This window comes from Pocillopora damicornis, chromosome 8 (genome assembly GCF_964200805.1).
Source record: "Pocillopora damicornis chromosome 8, jaPocDami1.2, whole genome shotgun sequence".
Classification (NCBI taxonomy): Eukaryota; Metazoa; Cnidaria; class Anthozoa; order Scleractinia; family Pocilloporidae; genus Pocillopora; species Pocillopora damicornis.
The window spans coordinates 11683771-11705762 of record NC_142677.1 but is presented as its reverse complement, the minus strand read 5'-3'; the positions used below and the strand labels follow the sequence as shown (position 1 = coordinate 11705762).

Below are 21992 nucleotides of genomic sequence, written 5' to 3'. Positions count from 1 at the left end.
GAGAGGGAAGGGGGAAACAGGCTTTAAGGTTGGGTGAGAAAAGGTCTCTCCGACTGGCTTCGGGTCTTATAAACCAATTATTTTCGCTATCACAATAGCAGTTAGCAGATATTTAATCGACCGCGCTATAATTGCCTGAATCAACTACTGATTAAAAATATATAAAAGTAACCAAACAAACGGAAGAAAAACAAGGAAAATGAACCACAAGCCTGTGAATAATGATTGCATCATATATTGTAGCTTTCAAACGGTCATTTGAAAATTGGTTTAAAACATATTTGTAAACCTGAAGAAAGCAGGACATTTTCAAAACATTTGACAAATAATATAGATGTTTTCCTCTACTATAGCGTTTCTCCTTTAACTTGACTTGACTGATCGTCTCTGTCGATTAACCAGTTCCCCCTGGGAATATTTCAACAACTGTCAACATCAAATGTAATTATCTACGACCGGTTTAAAAGTGTTTTGCTGACTTTAAGGCAACGTAATTCCTCGGGATAAGAGCAGTGAGTTACTTCCATATTTTGAGCACACCATCCCTGCCAGCCGATATGATATAGTTCTGGGGTAATTTAGTGACTGCGATGTCGTTGATACATTCATGATGTCCCATAGGGGGATGGTCGGGTCCTCGGCGAGGTAGATCATCATGTATGCCACCCTGGCGTGGCTTACAGTAAACTTCCTGGAGTACATCGGTACCGTCTATAAGACGTGATCTAGAAATAGAAACAAGCATATAGATGATACGTGTATAGCATTGGTTTTCTGAAATACAATTAACTATTGGAAAATTCAAGGCCGCTTTTAATAAACGAGATATCTTTAAATTTTTCCAAAAAATTAAATCTCCATAACGCTATTTCGCTGGATGAATAAACCGCGAGGTAAGTTGAAACTATTTTAGAGTAAAGTGCAAATTAAACAAAGAAACAATTGTGATGACCCAGATCTGACAAATGAAAATAACGAAATTGTTGTCAATTGACCATGTTCTCAGCCTTTAAATACTCCGTCAAGATACAATTGACGATAGTATACTCGATAAGGTAGTCCTTACTTGTACTGTAGTACCACACCATTCAGGTTATCAGTAGCGACTCCTGCCACCATCTGGGAACGTTCAGGATAGGCCAGGTCCCACAGCCGAATCCGCCGATCTGAGCCTGCGGTCAGGATGTACGGACTAACATCCTTTCTGCTTGTATACAGCGCATGCACTGCGTTAGGGGAAACCTAGAAACCAGACGAGAATAGCGATTACTCAGAGGATTCTCCGCCGCTATTTCCTTCTCTATGCGGCATCAAAGCCTTTGTGTAGTAAACTGAAACACCTTGAATCTCAAAAGAAGCGGCGATTTATTTACCTCTTTTGAGGTACCTCGTATACAAGTAAAAATGAAAGGAGGAAATATCAGCTTTGGAACTTAAGGTATCAGATTTAACGTTCTAAAAATTATACTGAATTTCGAGATTACCTTTAGATGTTGAACAGAGTAATAAGGGAGTTTTAGATCCACGTTTGTTTCTGAATACGCATGACCGCAAACGTCTAGCAGTCACGTGACCAGACTTCAACGGTCACGTTTGCCGTTTGCCGTCCACGTTTGAACTTCGGGCAAGGCAGTTTCAGGTAATACAACTCCCTCGACGCGTTTTTTCTTCCTGTTCGAAAGTTCGTACGTATGTCCTATAAATATATGTGAGGTAGAGTCTTTTTATAACCAATCCGTTTGGGACGCTGTAAAACTAATCTTTTAGCCACATTTTGTGCTTCGAATGAAGGACCTCCATCCTTTGTGTAATTCAAGATGGCGGCTCACATACCGATTTTTTTTTTTTTTGGGTAAAAGCCGATGTCGATCTAAAAAGCTGAAAGCCTCGAAACTTCTAACCTCTAACCTCAAAGTGCTTACCGCGGTTTGACGTTTGCGGTGAACGCAACAAACGTGGATCGCTGCTATTAATCAAGACTAACAGATTTAAGAACTCGTTTATCGTAAACCATGCAACCAAGGCCACTGGATAGTTCAAATTTCATTATTGTATTTATCGTGTGTGTATAGATTATCCATTATTGTTTTTAAACATGTAATTCAGTCTCAAGACTTATTTTAATAAACGATTTATCTCCCATCTCATCTCTAAAACTCTCTAATAAAACATAGTTTCGTGACGCGTGTAAAAGAAGTTCTGAGCAACCTCACATATCTTCGGTATTATGTCATGAAAAACTGATGAGGAATACAGATACCCTTTCAGGTCCAACGGCACAGGACACTGCAACCAAGACATATCACTTAGATAAGATTCAAAGCCTTGAGCATAGCTACAGACCTGTGTTTGCGAGAGGGGAGGGGTGTGACTTGCCCACAGAGCTTGTCTCCACGCTCCAGTCTCCAGGTCCCAAACGGTCACTTCATTGTTACCTTGCACGGCTGACACTACCCAGGACTGCTCGGTCGGGTGTGTGGCGAGCCGACGAACACGGGCGCCTGGTGACCAAGAAAGAAGCATTACAAGCATGAAAAAACCTTATCAAGCGACACACTTGCTATGCGACTACCCCTTACGGTTGCTTGCATATTGATGGGGTGAGACAGGTCTGTCTGGGACCCAAACCGAGATACATCATCTTTAAATTTACAAAAAGAAATGGGAAAGTATAATTTATACACTTTTGCTGTGTCCTTTTCCATCTAGGAAAAACGGTAAAATGTTACCGTGAAGTGATAAAGTATTTTAAAGGAGGGGAGGGGAAAGGCATGCACTCCGGCACTCATAACCATCGTGTAAATGTTAACTTAAAACCTTACATTGCGTTCTGAAATCTATCGTCGTATGTTAAGAAATTGGGTGAAACAGAAAGAAAGTACCTCTTGGATGAGACAGACTCGTGATCGGCAGCTGAAATCGTAGATCCCAGCAGACTAATATACCAGCACTCGTCCCCACGGTCAGCCAACTGTGACAAGGGTCCACCACAAAGGACGTGATCACACCTGATAAACAAAGGTCAAAATTATTGTAACTAATCACAACTGAGAATGAATCAGTTTTGATTACTTCAAGTGCTGCGTCATACCGCTGATAAAAGATACAAGTCTCCGAGACCCATCGCTGTAGAAATATCAGGGCCCAGTTGTTTAAAGAGTGGACAACGCTATCAAATGGATAAATCATTATCCAGCGGATAACTGTTAAGAAAACGTACCGCGCTATCCATCGGGTAGATATTTATCCAGTGGATAGCGTTATTACATGTTTAGACAACCGGGGCCAGGAGATTACGACCAATTTACAACAACCATGTTTACAAAACAGCAGCATCCGCTGTAGCTTGTCTCTTCTTGAAGTTCTAAATTAAGCAATTACGCCAAAACATTTCAATAGCCATTCCATGCCTCTTCTCAACTCGGTATTCTCAATTATTTTAACACCGGTCGAGCGATCCTTTGGCATGTTGACCTTTTAAGAAGTCCAAACGATTTTAGGCTGTAATACGAGGTACTGCAGGCGGTAAATTTTAACGGTTACCGCCTAAAAAGGAGACCACTGCCAGCTTGGAAAAAACCTCTGACATATCCACCATAAACTTGCTACTAAAAAAAAAACAGTATAGTCCAGGCTGTGACTTAGCGGTTTGCACCCTAAATTCAGGATACATGGGGCAAGCAAAGCCATTGAATTGTGTCCTTTCGCAAGAAACCCTGTCACGGTACCTCACTTATTCTATTACCCTCTTATTCTCCACCCAGGAGATTACAGAGATACTCGCGGGCTATCTCGCCTGATAATATGACGAAGGGTTTAGGGAGTGGCTAATAAAATTTCTGGTATTTTAGTAAAGGCAACATTTGTAACAACCAAGAGGACAGTGTTTACGACGTGTGCGTTGAAAAAAAAATTTATAACATTGACATTACCATGAGATGGATCGTTTTCTAGTTTCCAGGCCAACTTAGATGATCGAAGATCCCAACCACAGATAAGACCATGAGATGTAGCATACGTTAACACTGACTGGGAACCTAAAAAAAAGGTTTTGAACAAGGGTAGGAAATACATACACAAAAAAAAAAAAAAACGAAAATGAAGAATTCAAAAATTCTTTACAGGCGGAGGACGGACAAATACAACTTCCCGTAAGGATTCGAGGCCCAGGTTATAATTTGCAGTCGGGGATTCCATAAGCAGGGCTCATACTGGATTCATACTTCATACTGCTAGGATGAGCAGTACGGAAAGTCTTCCATGCATGAAACAGTCTCTTACTGATTAAGACCAAAGCATACAGTAACGAAAACCTGCTCTAAGTGGATGATACACTGTGTGTCTGCGTTACCTGTTTCAAATTGAGTCAATTCTACCACTGTCCCTTCTTCTTTGGGGTCCACTCTTTTTTCAAGCCTGGAATTGGGTTGCTGACTGCCCTGCTCGATTCTGTTTTTAGAACATAAAATATCAACACTTTACGCACAGCGCACCAACGATGTTAACACGAGAGTGAACAGATACACCTTGAACCTTCAATTTCAAAAATTCGATTAGTAATACTCCCTTACTATATTTTTTTTTTATCTAAAAGTACGCACGGAGCCTTACGGGTCATATGTTGATTTGTTTTGTTCCATTGCAGAGCGTTTCAAACCGCTTGGTAATGCTTTTTTTCTTATCCTACCTAAAGACATCAATGGTTCCTTCATCAGAAGCGCAAGCTATGGAAATGGATCCTTGACAGAAAGTCAACGCCTTCATTTTCCAACCTAGAGCACAAACAAAGGGCTCAAATCAATTACTCGCCTGGTAGCAAACTTTCACGCACAGTCGATTTAGACTGGTGGTTCCATACCCTAAATGTTCCGGCAATTTTCCCCAAGACCTCTAAAACTATTAACAAGGTTGCAGGTTAAGTCCTCAGGCAGGACATAGAGAAGAGTGATTTCACTCGTTTCGTAAATAAACGGAATTTTCGCTACTTCGTCTCTCTCTCCTCCAACAATTTTTGACAGACGAAATACGCTGTTGTATTTCTGATCGTAGAGACGTTCTGTGAGTCTAACTTGAGGTATCGTGCTTGAAAGCACACCAAATGACCTTGATCGACACTCCAGTTCAGGCCATTAGATCTCTCAGACAGGTCATTAAGGCGCAGCGAAACCTTTAAATGAAGCGTGGTACGGTGAGAGATGTTACCTTGTCTGGTGTACGTCTGCCTGGACTTGTTAATCAGACTCCTGCCATCAAGTTTTTGTAGATCCCACAGTTTGACAGATCCATCATCAGATGCGGTGGCAAAGTGCGTGAAGTCTGAACTCACCTGAAGTCTAAGCGCAAAGTATAACAACATGTCCATTTAAATACTTTTTCAATCAATTGAGTGTTCTGCGGGATTAATTTTACTTCACTACACCACGATTGGTCGACAAAACTCGCGCCACCATTCCAGCCAATCAGATTAACAGCCTGACCCAAATGGTGAGTTTTCTTACGCATGGCTAAGCCTTAATAGATTTGACTTCTCATTGGCTCCTGTGCTTTGGTTTCACAACGCTTAGTCGAGAATCACGTTCCTGATCTCATTAGGGATGAAAAGCGATTAGGACATGTTTACAGCGCCATATTAACGTCTTTTGATGATTCACAAGTACAATTTTTTTTTTAAAGTTGACCGATTGGGAAACCCAACAGATTTCTTTGTTATGGTTATTGTAACTATTTTTTGAACCTGACTGAGCCCGCACAACGTTCAATACCACTCCAGTTATTTTCTCAAGACTGACTGTCTAAAAAGGAACTTCACATTCATTTATTCTGACACAATGACATGTGAACATAGAAAAAAAAAAAGATTGTGAGCGATCAGGGAAGCATCCAACCTAAATTGCATCACGGAGGTTGTTTTTTATCATTGATTAATTCAAGTTTCTCTTGCTAGTCATCTCTATTAACTATGTATGTCGGCTTTTACCTGTTAATGGCTGCCTTATGCTCGTGTAGATGAGCCACTAACAGTCCTTTAGGAACCCATCTGTTGACACAACACAGACCCATGAATACCTGTACACCCTCTGTTTTATACACCAAAACCTATTCATACCATAGGACTGTATTACGTCAACTTACCGAGACTGAACCGGTTTACTACCTTCAGCTAGCACGCTTCCAAGAAGAGCTTTCTCCTTCATGTCTGCAATCAAATAAAAAATCCCAATACTCAAGTACATACACCAGAGCGCTTTTCCATATAATGTTGGAAACTTACGATGAAAGTGATCACCATGGCCAAGCAGAGAAATAAAAACGAAGGTATCTCATGGAGCCAATGGGAACTCAAAGTAAAACTGCCTAAAGCGCGGGAAAAAGTGAATGACAAAGTGACAGTTGGTGTTATTTTTACACCGATTGGTTGAGAGGGTGAGAGGCGTTTTCTGAATCAATCAAAAGCATAGTGAAGTAAAGCAATGCAACCCTGTATTTTTTCCACTCTCCACCAAGTCGTGAACACCTTTGAGCGTATCTTCTACAGGACAGCTTTGTATTATACTCAAAGGCTGTGATGTCAATTTAAGACTTGCGTTGCCATTTATAATTCCATTGAAAAAGATGAACATAAGTAGTCCAAAACACAAGATCCAAGTGAAGGCACGCGCTTTGCCGGTGCTAATATAGGCATAAAGAGCAAAGGAGTAGTAATATTCTAATCTTTTATGAAAATGCAGCCGCAGCTCATTTCAGTACTGTGCGAAGTAACTATCATTCTTAAAACTTACCCGCAGCATTTTGCTCTCTTTTGTGGTGTACCAGTTTCCGTAGATCCAGCTTACACAGTGCATACCGCGCTTGCAATGGATTCTGGGTCAAAAATTCTTGCGAGACCGGCAAAGATTGTTTCTTTAACTGGGAACCAGACTCCGGGCGCGGTATAGAGGCGGGCCGGCTAACAGGCGGGCTGAGAGTCACTTGATCTTTGTTGCTGTCCTGAAATAATATTAAACGTGTCAGTGTTAAACGCAGTCAATCTGGAAGTAGAGATTTTCAACGTTTCTTTAAGGACGGAACAACTAGTCGGAAGGAAGTCCTTACAACAGATGATGGGGAAAAGTATGACAAAGAAATTGTTTTTCTTTAATGAATGAATGAATGAATGAATGTAGTTATTAATTACACAACAACATATACATGCAAACAAACGTGCAAGGTTAAAAAAAATTCATCACTAAAGAGAAAACTAGTTGTAATCTAAATAAAACTAAAAAGACATCTGTTGATAAAAGTTCGCTTAAAACGTTCCCTCTGCATGGGAAGTAGGTCACGTAGACAATGATCGCAGTCTTCCGTGATCTGGCTGCGACAGAATTGGTCCCCGAGACAAGCTGCACAAATTCAAACCGATTCCACTTCAATTTAAGCGCCGATTCCTGCTTTAAAACGAGTCGCTACGACTCCTTTTTTTGGATGCAGTTCCCTCCACCAGGCGATTTGTAAACTTGCCACTTCATATGTCCTAGCTATGATTAATTAGAGCACATTTTGACTGAATGTCGTAAAAAAAGGTAAGTAATAGCCTATTACAGTAATGGAAAATATAAAAAGAGTGAATAATCACGAAAATAAAATCAAGCAGGCGCGCGGGAAAACCGCCAATGACCAAGTCGCGGTTGGTTGTAGTACTCCATCTACCTGGTTGAGACAGTGGCGGGTATTTTCTAAACAAATCACGAAGAAGAAAAACCATAACAACCCCGATTCGCTATCGACAATAAACTGCAAATTACTCCGAACTCTTTCCAACTCACCCCAGCCGGCGGAAGGGAGATGGTTTTTCCTAATGGAGACTTTGGTCGATTTGTATTGATTGGCATGGACTCTCTCCTCGCCATGACCAACGCCACTGCAGCGCTTTCTGCTCCTCCAAACATGTGGTGCCATTCAGGGTTCTATCAACAATGATTAACACGTAACTTCTCCATAGAAAGTTAGGATAAACTCTTTAAATCCCAGATGTGATTAAGATGTAACTCCTCCCCATAATATCCATACATTATCAAGCACACAGGAAATGAGAATACTCGAACTTAAACTCATCAGGTAGAAGTTGTTATCTTGATCTATTACCAAATTCTCGAAACTAATTTACAAGAAAATGTGTAGCAGCTAAAGGGGAGAATAAACTGAATCAGATCTTGGGAGTTGACGAGATTAACGATGATAATCGGCTAGGGATATGTGTTGATGCCATATGTTTGAAAGCAAGAAACGCAACTAACAATCAAGCAACGTAGCTTTACTCTCTTAACAATATTATGAATAAACAAAAAAAGAAGAAAGTCTCCTCTTATACTCAAATTTAAATTTAAATAAATTAAATTTTAATTTTCAACAGGTCTTTGGGTTCTCAAGAAGTTTTGTTGAGGTTGTTTTTCACCAGTTCTTTGTGGCTGTTTACAAATGTTCCCCTACTCCACCCACTCTCCTTTCCCTCCTACTGATCCACACATTGTTGACAGGTTCCATAGGGATGGTATTCTAGCGGCACATACTGGAAGCCCCTGAATACCACACGTGACCCAATCGCTCTTCAGTGGGTACGTATGCACGGGTAATGTACTAAGTGACCTCGAGCAAGCCACTGCCCGAGTGCTCTTTACCACAAATCTTTCCACCTGGAGAGCATTGTAGGTTTATACCTTGGCCATAATTTAACACCCTAAAGAATCACAGAGGAATGTGTAAATAACTCAATCTCACCATCGAGGACTGTTCAGCATTTGAATTCTTTTTGTTCTTAGCACTTCCTTTCTTGTTTGCTGAGTTCATGTCGTTTTTCCCCTCGGTGGATTTCACAAGTTCCGCGTTCCGTCTTGTGACAGTCTTTCTCCCTTTAAGGGTCTTGAGGTTTATGTCTCCCCTCATCACTTCTTCATTGCTATCTGGCTGTTCCATGGCACTAAAGGAAATAGTTTATGGAATTTTAAATAAAATGTCAAAAAATAATCCAGAATTGCTTCGCTACGCTCTCTGATATGTCAAGAAAACTCTCACCTCCCTCTCGGCCAACCAGATGGAAAAGTACGACCAATCGCGACCAGTTCACTCGCGCTTCAAGCAGTTTGCAGTTTGAATTCTCATTGGTTAATGATGATGACTACTTAGGTTAGAGTGTTTTGACACTCAATTGAGAAATCGCTCTATCAAAATGAGGAAAGATAAACATTTCTCACGCACGTAGGACAGAGGAAGAAATAATTTCTCCGTGAGAGTCGCGGAGCTTCTAATTCCGTTTTCGGATCCTGTAACAGCTAAGCTTCAGAGAATTCGTGGTCACCTTGGACATACACTAAGTTAATATTTGATCAAAATGCCTCACTCCAGTTGTTTGAAGGATGGATAACGCCACTCACTGGATAAATTCGGTGGATGGCGCAGAATGTTTTGTTCACCCTTAACCGTATAGCGTTATCCGCCCTTTAAACAACTGGGCCTGCAGATCTTTCGGAGAAATCGACTCATCATCAAACACAGTCGTGTTAAGAGCAAAGGAAACGGTCCGAGAATATGAATTTTTATCAAAACTGGTAGTTCAGTTACAGGGTTTCAAAAACTTTTTCCATAAGCGGCTGATGATGGCAATATAGGCGGCTGAACCCGGAAAAGGGGCCGCAAGGCGAAGACCTTAAGACGAAAGCCAGCTCATAGGGAACACAAATCAACCATCTAGTAATGGCACCCGTAAAGAGTGAAGGACGGAATTACCTTGTTTTAGCTCTGTGTAGCTTGAGAATCACTTCCTTGAGGAAAAGTAATTTGTCTTCGTCCTCCTCTGTGATTCCCTGTGAGTGCAGTTTGCGGAAGATGGGTACCAGAGCCTCATCTGTTTCTGGGTAATTTGGTCTCTGACCAGCACGGCACAGATTACGAACCAACTGTCTGTCCTGTAAACTGAGAGGGAAAAATAAATAAGAACCAGGGCACGGCACGGTTTATAATAGAGTGCAGTCCATCAACAGACAACCTACAAAATCGGGTTCTACCCAAGAACGTTATCACAGTGAAATGACATGCGTTCGTCTTCCATGACTTGCATTCAAAAGTGGTCACTTGACAAGTTCTCGTGATGCGAACGACCCTTGTTCAAAGTAACAACTGTTTCTCCCCCATAACAATACTAAGTAACTGAAGTTGAATAATTCTATATTAGTCACATACATACCACTAAACACGACACACATCCGTACCTGTCAAAGAGACTGACGACGTGGGGTGATCGGATAATAAAATCATATACACCTCTGTTAATGGGTTCCTTTAACAAGCTCACCAAGATCACCTAAAGACCAACAGAACGTTTTACCATTGGTCATGCATGTATTATTGTTCATGTCAATACGGTTTGACTTACATAAATTGGTACAGAGATCTTGTGTCATCCTTTTACAACCTAATAACAGTAGGCATATTCTACATACTGTTTTCCATTCATTTCCTAAGCTGTTGACAATTGGAGTTTAACAATCAAGATCTTCGTTAGTTGGTGATCATTTCCTTTATTCTCGTGACCTTAATGCACGATGAAGGGGTGATTGATAAAGTAAAAGCCTTCCCAAATTCGTCAGAACAAGTACAAATGACGTACTAAGACGTGATGGCGCGAAAATCAGTAAACTAACAATTTCAAAATTACTGCACCTCTTGATCGACTTGGACAACAGGTTGTTTGAGAAATGGCTGAAGGAGAGGCAACAGATTGCAGTGAACATCAGCTATGTTGAGAGTACGAGCCACTGCAGCCACAAATCCGACTGCTCCGTAACGAACCCACATGTTCTGTTGAGGAAAATGAGAACACCACCTCAATGTCTTATATCTCTAATTCTGGAAAGAGCACATTTCGAATGAGTGTTGTGAATCCAAAACGAAAGTAATGGTGACGTCCAATCAAATCATAACAAAATATCACATGCAGAGGATGAGAACCAGGAGAAAAAACACGTGACCGATCTCAGTCGAGCGCGAAAAAGCGCGAGAGACCAAATCGCAGCTGGTTTTAATTTCAACGCATCTGATTGAATGCAAAGAGAGGGTGGCGCGAGATTTCTGGACCAATTACAGAGTGAAATCCATGCAAACTTAAACTCATGTGGTCCCGGATGACTTTCGACACTAATTTGAAAATTGCCCGAGTATATTAAGCAACATTGTTATTTGCACTCACGGGATGGCAAAGAAAGGGAACAATCTCTAATACAAGTTCTTGCAACGTCGGTTTTTGAAGCAATCCTAGTTCGGCCAGACAAGTCAGCGCATTCAAAGCTTTACACACCACAAATTCTTCAGTATCACTCAAGCCCTGAAGAAAAAAAAAAACAGAACAAAACCAACTAAAATAGAGAAATTACGTATTAAGTAATAGCATCATTCTAAATGGTAAGCGGAACAAATAAATAAATAGAATGGGTTGTCAGGACTGGCGATAAGTTTTGAAGCAATCACTACGTTGGAGATATCACCCGTAGCTGAGCAAAACGTGGCCAAGTGTAACGTGTCAGCAATCGACATCTTCGCCCGGTACATCGCGTGACTCAGCCGTAACAGCTGTTACAGGTAACAGCCCTTATTCATAGCCCCAGTTGTTTGTTTTCATTTAACCAAAAATAAACTTACAAAGACATCAATTGCGAACCTGCTCTAGCAATGGTCTGAGCATCACAAGACTCTGCCATCCAACATAGGCAGCAACACCAACAATACTATCAAAGAAAGCTCCTCTCAACTGCCAATCCTGCTTGTCATTAAGGAAAGTGATCATGTGCGACAACAGAACATCATTTGCCTTCTGTCGACCAAAGAAAACACACAGTTGTGTGATGCCATTTTCCAACAACGTTTGTTTAACAATGTTTTCAGGATCACTCAGCAGAGTAACAACTTTTCTTTGGATGAGCTCGTGCAGTGCTTGCAGTTCAGTGTCGTAGCTACCCTAAAGAAAAAAAAAAAGAAGAAACGGATTAACAGAATATTGAGCTAATTGACAAAAATTACAACTAACTCAACATACACTGTACATATTAACATAACACCTCCCGCTTACTTGGGGAGATGTCTGATTTGTGTGAGGTCATTTACTTCATGAGTAAACATTTTTTTCCACTACTGCGAAGAGAAGCGAAATTTTGTTCCTCAATTTTCACTCCAAAATTTCAGAAGACTTCGCCTCGTTGAATTTTTTGTCCTATACCACGACGTTTAATTGATTTGCTTGTGAATTTCAATACCTGGAATTTCCGCTCCATCTCAGCTACAAATTATCCCAAAAATTTCGTTTAACTCGCAACGAACATAGTTGAAAACCTTCTGAATTCCTGGCGAAATTTCATTGAAACTACGATAAAAATAACGAAAAGCGCTCTAAATTCCTCGAAATTCGTTTGCATTACTTTTTCGCCGAACTACATTGTATAACATCAATTCTGGGCACTAAAAAAAGCAGTGATTCATGAAAATTCACCTGATACTGTATGGGAGCGTCACTATCTTCATTATTTTCCTGATTGGCAAAATCTAACTGGGCCATTTCCAAAAACTTCAAAGCCGTCTCGGCCAGGGAGGCAATATTCTCCGCATAGGCTATTCTTACTATAACTTCTTGGTCTTGAGTCAGCCAAGACAGGCTTGGCAGGATGTACTCTGGGAAAATATTTGCGTCGCTGCGAGGCATACTGCGAACAAGTTGTAGACACTGGGTTAAGATCTTCAGGGCTTGCGCCCTGACTTGTGGTAGAGGGTCGTTGACAAGGAACAGAATGTAAGGAAGAAGTCGCTCAAGAATTATATCGTCGCTGACATGATGGGCAATTTTCAGGAGAAGCTCCAGAACTGTCAGTTTGGACACACAATACTGAGGAGAAAGCCATTCAATATGTACGAGTTTTGTTTACATATATCATGTACATGCGAATTTAACATACTTACAGCTTACACAGAGCAACGATTAAAATTACACTTTGTTAATCTTTGGCTTTGAGCAGTTTTCATTTGAATATCGAAAATAATCACATAGCTCACGGGGTAATTTTCCGTTCACTGAAAGACCTTTAGGCAGGTTATTTATTGTCTCGCTATTGGCAAACACCAAAGGGAGCTTACTCGAAGATTACAGTGTAACTATAAAATTTTGCATCATTTACCTTACAGCTTCTGATGCAAGAAGTTAGGAGAGAGACAATGATAACAAGACAGCCTAAAAACAGAAAAAACACTGTTAAGACATTATTCTCATGGTAAAAGTTACAACTTACAATGGGGATTTAGGGAAATTCAAGTCAAAGAAATTAAAACAAAACAAATCCAAATACAAACATACACTTGTACCTTCTTTAACCGACACATCTTCTTCACCTTCACCAGACTTTACCAGCAGTTCTTGAAGGATCTGCCCAATATCACGTTTTATTCTACAAAAAAAAACTTAAGGGTTTCTTATAAGAATTTCTAAAAAAAAAACAAAAAAAACTGATAACAAAGGTCTATTTGCCTCAAGAAAATATGGACGAGGGTGTGTATAACTGAGGCAAGAGCTACAGGTAGACTTAAAGCAAAAAACAAAAAAAAATACTCGCACCTGCCAATCTTCTCATCCGCTGTAAGTACTGGCAACATGGAAAATTTGCTCATGTAGTTTTTGAGAAATGTGTAAAACTGCTCAGGAAATATTACCCCTGATGAGAGATAAAAGGACCATGAAAGAAGACACAATTTTGAATCACAAAAACCAGCTGAAAGTTGTGAAGAAAATGAACAAAGGGAAGGTTGTCTTGGTTAAGAAAGATTGTTAGTGCTTATATGTTCTGTTAATTTACATATGGCTTATGTGAATCTCTAAAAGAGTAAATCTTTTAAACCTGAAATCTAGGTGGCACCAAGTGGAGTGGTGCAAAATTGATAATAGTTATTGTATACAGTGTAATAAATTTCCAACTAAATCACATCCTTCATTTAGAAACCAACACATTTTTACTTGATACAGAGTAATGTATGTATCAGATGTCACAAAACTAATGTTGGCCACAGAAGATAGTACACAATGTACATACTGAGCTCCATAAAGTTGAGGGAACATCATTACATTTGTCAAGTTCAGAATTATACTCAGACCTAGACTCCTTTTTTCATCTCTTGTTCCATAACTGTGCACTTTCATGATTAGTCAGTATATAAATGAGATTTGTTTTATTTTTTGATTGCTTGAAAGCGAATGTCATCAGAGGTTAAGAAATGATCTAAGTGCTAGACATCTTTTTTTAACCTCCCAAATTTTGTGTTTTACTTACCTCTGTATTTTGTCATGAACTCTGCAGCAGACAATCTACTCTTTTCATCCTTACTAATCATTTGTCCAACTAATTCCTGTAACAGACCGTATATGAAGGAAATGTTCAGGTAGAAAATTATATACTTACTCTCTACAGTTTTTATCAGCAGGAGTTCATCATGAGTGACTCACAAATATGTACATGTAGAAGCCCCAGAATTGATCCCTGTTTCTGTAGTGTGATGCAACTAGGAGTTATGCACTGATATCCAACAAGATTGGTATGCTCCAACTCCCAGAGGTGATTAACATGTAAGTTCTCCCTAAGATATCCATGTATAATCTAACAAACAGGCCCATGTATCCCCAGGTTACTTTGGTTTCCTTAGCATGAAGCTACCATGGTCCATTGCACATTAACAGTGCCCCCCCCCCCCTCCCTCAAAACATTTTGGCAGGTTTTCCTGATAATTAGCTGATATTCATTTATACTTTGAGAGGGAAGAGAGACACCCATTGTGAGAGTACCATGTCTTTCCTAAGAACACAACACAAAAAACTGGCCAGGTCACAAATTTAGACCTCTCAACCTTCAATCCAGGATGGTATTTGATAAATGCACATGTAGGTATCTTTGTCGCCCCTGAATGCTAGTCTCCTGAAAAAGTTACTCCCAACATTTTTTTACACCTCTGGTGGAGCTGGGCACCTGAGAGTCAAGTGTCTATGCCAAAGGAAATGACTCAACAAAATAGCCAGTCTTGCATTTAAAATGGCCAACCATTACATAAAAATTTAGTGATAGTTTAACATGTTCTACTTAACCTAGTTCCCCACAGGATGCTGCAGAGGAAACAAAACATCTTTCAAAATATGCTGAGATAGAAATTCAAAAGATAACTATATGGAACATCACCTACCCTGATATTAGCATCTTCTATGAGTGACAATGTTGCTGTAGGATCATAGACTCCATTACGATAGGAGAGAAGTTCTGACAGGTCAAATAACCTGTTACCCTCATTGAAAAGTTCAGCTATCACACACCTGTGAAACAGAGAGAAAGAGAGATTGTGAGTCTTACCACCAAATTAACCAAGTGACTACCTTGAAGTTTTATTGCAAGAACTGCATTTGAAGTGTGATCTTCCCAATCATATCATGATATAGAAATTGTAAGTACCCTGCCTGCATTATATTGTTTTTTAATTTCCTTTGGTGAATCACCACTAATTTTTTAAATAATTTCCTGTTCTGAATCCTCTGCCACCTCATTTTGAATCTATTATGCATTAATAGTTCAGTACCTTGAAGATCACTTTTTCTAGTATATCTCACCATTTGGACAAAAATGGACTTATTTCAAATCTACTATCCCAGCAAAACAACAACTCCCATGTTTTTAGTATACAATTTGCTGAAAACTCCCCATAATGCTTGATTTTAGAGTAGAGTCCCCTCCCTCCCTCTGCTTTGCATGAGCCTGTGGGGAATTAATTCCTTTTGAAAGAAATAAGGAATTTCTAACAGTGTCTTAATGTTTAAGCCACATCATATTCCTTCCCAATCTCTTTATACCCCAATATCAGTAAGCATGTCTTTCATACTGTTCCCTAGCTATATTCCCAGTTAAGAGCTTCCTTGGTTGAGGAATCATTGCCTTTATCCTAATGACCTTAATTTTGATACAGGGGTGATCAATTTTGGAGGAATTAAATGCATGGGTTGACCAGTATATTTTCACTCTATTGATATAAAAATTGGGTCTTGTATTCTTTCCTAACCCAGCAGAAAATATGTCCATCTGAGGTGTCAGTGTTCCTTGCTGATGTCGAACAAAATCCATGTCTGGCAGACTGGGACCATTATTGGATTGAATATCACCATTTCCTGCTGTCACAGAGCCTCTGGTCAATAACTGATCTGCTTGCCTTGAATCCAGAAATCTCTCAGGTGCAATGTAGCAACTGCGGCGACGAGACGTGTCAAAGAAAAAGTTGAAATCTGCTGGATTATCTTCAGGGAGAAATGCAGGCTTAAAACTTGCAATGTCAGTTAACAGGACCCAGTTCCATCCAGTCACCATTACATTCTCAGTTTTGATGTCACCATGGCAGACCTGAAACACAAAGTTGATGTTTTGTTATAAGTACTGTTGTCAGAGACAAGAAATGGACATTAATTTTAATCAGTAATTTTCAAAATTAAGGTTAAAACAACCTAGGCCACAACCAAGGGAAAAGCAACTTGAGAGAAGTCACTGTGAAAAATTTGCTTGAGAGTCCTAGTCCTAAAAGAGACAATTGCTCCCAATCCAAACTGTTTTGTACTCAGTTACAAGGGAGTAGAGAGAATATGAGTTGCCTTCCCTTGTTTTGGAACCCATATAGTTTAGGACATTTTGCCCCAAGGACCATTTGTAGAAAATTTTTGCCTAGTATAGGCTAAACACTATAACTGACCAAGCACCATGGTCAATTTTTAACCACAAAAAAATCATGGATTGCATAGCTGTGACTATAGTTTTGAGTGTACATGTAAGAATCAAGTTAGTAAGGACTAATGGGCCACAAACCTTCACAGAATGACACTGATCCAGAGCACATAACAACTGGAACACAATCCATTTCTTCTCAATAACATCAAGGAAAGGTCGAGTGCTACGAATGAATAATTTTCACAATTTTCAATAATCATCTTTTATTACTTTGAACAGTGTAAGGTCTGATGTTAATCAGCATTTCCAGCACTGATGACAAGATGGAGGTTCTGAAGCCCAAGTGGGAGCTTAAGAGTTGAAATGTAATAATTCCAAATATCAAATACATATACTGTACTTGGGTTAATCATGATTAGTTTCTTTTCATACTTAGCTACAGTGTCCATAATTACACTGTAAAGATGTATTAACTAAACACACAAAGCAAGTGTGTTCTACATCTTCTGTACATCATACAACAAGGTTTCTACAATCTTGTACACAACCAAAACACCTGACCATGTCAAATGTCTAACATTTTTATTATAAATAAAGCACAATATGCAAAAAGTGGCAGCTTTTCTTTCATATTCACGTAATTATAGAGGAGTAATGTTGCCTTTCAGTTAAAACAAAAAGCCCCATCCAGTTAGAGCTTGTCCAAGTTTCATTACCATGAAGTGATAAGGAGTGATTGAGACTTTTTCCTTTGCTACCACACTGTAATACTTTCATAATATTGATACAATAAAGATGCACAAAGTTAATGCTCATCCAGGATCTCACAATCAAACATTGAGAAACACTTGCCTTATTCTATCATACAAGTTGTCCTTGATAAACTGCCTCATAAGCAAACTAGCTTTGTCTGTTAGAATGGAATGGTGAAATGGCAGAACATTTGGTGCTGTAGCCAGTCTGTTCTTGATATCTGTCAGCTGATCTTGGTATGTCTTCAAAGGAAGAGAGGGATCTTGGATTGCAAATACCTTCACAACACATAGTCCTTCCCTAAAAGAAGTGAAGTACATAAAACTCTTAGTTAACAAAAAAAAAAAAAATGAAAGATACAATGCAGTCAAACCTCTACCAAACTGGCTGTCATTAGGTGATCACCCATTATTATACAGTCACTTTTTCAAATGACCTTGAGTTACGTCCACATCCCATATTTGACCTCTGTTAACTGGTTAGCTCCACTTAGGGGACACATTGTCCACTCTAAATTTCTAGCAATTGCTGTTTTTACCAAAGAGTTCCCTTATTGAACTAATAAAAGTTATTCAAAATTACTGATAAAATGATTGTTAGTGATGGGAATAATGGCTGCCTTTAAGGTATCTGCTTGTTAATGGTAAATTTCAACTATAAATATAATTTTGTTCACACTAAGATATAAATTGTGGGATACATTTTGCCCTCTAGTTTATGTTTGCTAAATTACACACTCCATTTCTTCAACCACAAGTGAACAATCAAGCTCTTGTAGGCAGCTCTTCAGTCACTTTCTGAGGGTGACTGCTTCAAACCCACTAACTTCCAAGATCAAATTAATAATTCTCCTTCCTGGCTGGCATATACATGTATTTCCTTGTAAAGTAGACAGGAGAATTTGGTGTTTTATAAAAAATAACACCCATTGGCTGATACACCTCTCTGTTCTCTACAAGGAATCACAAGAAGTTGCATTATAATCCCATCTGAGAGTGGAAGAGTTGAGGAAGGTTTGAATGATTACACAAATGTACTAAGCCACAAATAACTCTTCACCTTTGCCTCTTATTCAAAGAGAGAGTTTTTCATATTCATCGGAAGAGATATTGACTCTGCACAGTTAAGCCTCCAAAAAAAAAAAAAATTTGATTAAACAAAAGGGACATTGAGAACAGATCATGAGAAATAAAAAGGCAGAAAATACCCTGAAAGTATTTCAAAACTTCCAGTGCTCCAAGCCACAACAGTTAATCACAAAGGAGAGGACAAAATATTAACCCTTCAACCCCTAGGGGTGATTAGAAACTATTTTATCCTATCAGTATCCACCCTAAAACAAACATTGAGCTCATGAGATTAAAGGAAATGATCACCAACTAAAGAAGCTTTTGAATTTGAATTCTCTTTATCATTAACACAAGAAATGTATAGAGAACATTAAGGAGAAAATGTATACTGATATTAGGGTGTAAGGGGTTAAGGCAACTGAATTTGAGACATGTTGCAAATTACATGTAATTGACCTTGTTTTGGCAGCTGTTATTATACCTTGCTGAAATGTACATTCGTTTTTATCAATACTTATTACTAGTCTTGAGTTAAACTGAGATAACTACTTCCATTAAATATCAAGGCTCCTTTGATTTCTTATTGAAAAACATTTGCCACTATCCCCTTGAGTTTTTCAAGCATTAAGCATGGAGATGCTACCTTAACCTACATAAAGGATTGCCAGCCAGCCTTTCACTTTCTGGTGACTAACTTTTCATTGAGATTTTAGGTTGCCAAATTTGAAACAAGTTTAGCTTAGAACCCTGAAAGTCCAATAAAAGTGAATGATGTCTGCTTTCTTCATCAAAAATCCAAGGACTAAACATTCACAGAAATATCATTAAGTGATGTTAAAGTTACACTTTAGAGCTACAGAGAAACACTGAAGAAAGATCTAATAATTCACAGACCAGATTTAGAAACAAAAATGTAAATCATTAGCCTAGAATTCACTTTGACATTTGAAGTACTCTCTAACACCAACTTTTTCATAATTAATGTCTGTATCTCAAACAATACTTAACAATGAAATAATAGCCCATCAATGCAACAAAGAAAAAAAATAATATTTCCTGGGAAATCACCTATATCATAATCAACTTGTGCTATTTCAATATGATTGGAATCAACACTTAAAACCACTTAATAAAAAGCTTGACCTTGATAAAATGATAAATTTGGGAAATCTGAAAAGAAATGCATTTCATTCCTTTGGTGGTGCACCTTTTCACATTTTGTTATAAAACATGCACCTTGAACTATCACAAATCAACTTAAAGAAATCCTTCTTTTCTTTACATAATTTAGCAATTACAAAACAGAAAAATAGGACTGTTACATTGCAAAGAAATACCATTTGCTTGATACATAATTTAACAGCTAATAACTGCATAATTTGAACAAGTATGCACAAGTTGCTTGTTGAATAATATATGGATAATTACTAGACCTGTATTAATGCTTCTGCTTTATAGTAGAAGAAAAAGTGAAGTTAAAAAGAAGAAAAGATCTGAAACTGTCGAAGAAAATATTTTGAAAAAGATGTAAAATCATGCAATTTTTCCTGAAATACAATGAAATCATCAACACTAACTCACAAACCAGATTGTCTGTGAAGATTCAAATATGTCAAAAATCATTTGAATTCCAATTATTTTGCTAAATGTAAACAAACAAGTGTCAAGTTCTCTTGTAATGTCTGTTTTCCTACCTAAAGAGAACTGCAAGCATGATTATTAAGAGTATCATCTAAAGTGCATTTGAATGCATCTTTCAAGATTTTCAGACCCCAAAAACCTTATGTATACGAAAAGAAACATTATTGATTGGAATGAAACAAATGACACCCACCGCAACCTTTCGATAAACAAGAAGAGTACAACTTAATTTACAAAGAAAATTATTATTTACATTGAAAAGCAATAAACCCAGATGAATTTCATGTTATAGGCACATGTGAAACCGCATATATTATTTACCGTAGTTTGTGATTAGGTTATGAGCTCCACTGTACATGATTGCACATTAAAAGAGTACAGTGTACTGTAACTCACCGGTGCTTCGCTCGAGCAACCTTGAAAAACCTTGTGCTTCCCAAACTGTAACAGAAAATGAGCGAGCAAATAAAATAAGAACTATATGATCTTCTCACATCATGATACTGAATTAAAAAAATTAAAAGGAACTGCCCAACGAGAAGTTGTTTTCATTCTATCCATGGCTTCCTGACCGACAACTTAGGCCAAGATCCTCGGGAGGGAATATTTTTGTGTCTAGCCTTTACACGCACGCAGAATTTTGAAAAATTAATGCTAAAATAGGGTGAAAAAAATCAATTATTTCGCAAAAAATAGCCCTATTTGAATTAATCAGTCACCATTGGGAGCTTTTCAAATCAAAGAGAAAGTCGGAGGAGAGGCAATCACAGCCTTGATCTTAAGCTTACGTAAAGGTACATCGCCAGTGACTGGCTTTAAGGTTTGAGATCTCATTCAAAACGGATTATCAAATAAAAAATCTTGCAGTACCTTCCGTCAAATTCAAAGTCGGGTAGATCACTGAAATAATGTTCAACACTAAGGATCTGCGAAGGCGCAATTCCGGAGAGCTGATTACCCATCTCTGAGGGCACGACGAAGCTGCAGGTAGAATGTACCTTCTACGACAGCACATAACAGCCTTTGAAACCGTATTTTTGGGCCAAGCACAACAACTTGCACCCCTGGAAATCTGTTAATTCATGGTGTGCTTGAAACTTGTAAAGGTGAGTTGTTTATCGGCTATTTTGTTACTAAAAAAACAACAAATTATCAAGAAAGAAAGAAGCCGTAACAGATAAACTTGGTAACCCGGCTCTTTACGTTTATTATACATCCGCTGACTAGTAATACTGTTATAAAATATCACACCTCGCTTCTCAAACATAGACCCGCGTGTTCACACACCCCATCAGGAACCATTACTTGGAGCGTAATGTAATGTAGGTAATGGGCTCCTAACCCCATGAATTATCTTTCTAAGTGTGCAAGGCGTGTGAGGTACACGAAAGACTGAGGAGAGGTGGACGGGAAGGTGAAATATCGACATCCCGGCAAAATTTACCAAGCAGATTTTAGTTTACCAGGTTTTCAATATTCGACTGAAAAGTAACTGTTTATTTGTCCTTTTTCTTTTTTTCTCCAGGTTGTCGAAAATTCAGTCAGTGTATTCGACACCAGTCCTTTTCAGGTTCACTGTTTACAAAGTTATCAAAGTAACTCTCAACTTTCTTTGCACATAGAAAGAAGTAGGTTTTATTCATTACCAAGAGACGAAAAAAATTATACACGCTCTAACAAAAGGGAATCTTTGATTTATCAAAGCTATAAATAAAATTAGATAGGGGAAATTATCGGAAATTCATTCTCAAAATTGTCTTTGATACTCTTTCTC

The 21992-nt window shown here is 38.7% G+C and overlaps 1 protein-coding gene across 2 annotated transcripts; it reads right to left on the bottom strand.

Moving 5' to 3' along the window:
• Positions 1 to 213: 213 nt before the first annotated feature.
• LOC113682510 (phosphoinositide 3-kinase regulatory subunit 4) lies at positions 214 to 21443 on the bottom strand. Of its 2 annotated transcripts, none has more exons than XR_016179413.1 (29): positions 21089 to 21419; positions 20615 to 20659; positions 17607 to 17807; positions 16893 to 16977; positions 16102 to 16436; positions 15238 to 15364; positions 14337 to 14412; positions 13628 to 13724; positions 13378 to 13460; positions 13194 to 13246; positions 12515 to 12904; positions 11690 to 11986; positions 11222 to 11356; positions 10696 to 10833; positions 10245 to 10336; positions 9763 to 9948; positions 8758 to 8956; positions 7806 to 7946; positions 6780 to 6987; positions 6133 to 6196; positions 5978 to 6037; positions 5203 to 5333; positions 4688 to 4772; positions 4352 to 4449; positions 3933 to 4037; positions 2883 to 3008; positions 2261 to 2501; positions 1067 to 1242; positions 214 to 725 (listed from the first exon to the last, which is right to left on the bottom strand). XR_016179413.1 is itself a non-coding variant. In XM_089181108.1 (29 exons), the coding sequence occupies exons 1-29, from the start codon at positions 21178 to 21180 to the stop codon at positions 518 to 520; spliced, it is 4191 nt and encodes a 1396-aa protein (XP_089037234.1). In that variant the 5' UTR covers positions 21181 to 21443; the 3' UTR covers positions 214 to 517. The 2 variants fall into 2 exon arrangements, 1 of the variants encoding a protein (XP_089037234.1); XM_089181108.1 differs by having other exon boundaries at positions 2344 to 2501; positions 21089 to 21443.
• Positions 21444 to 21992: the final 549 nt, after the last annotated feature.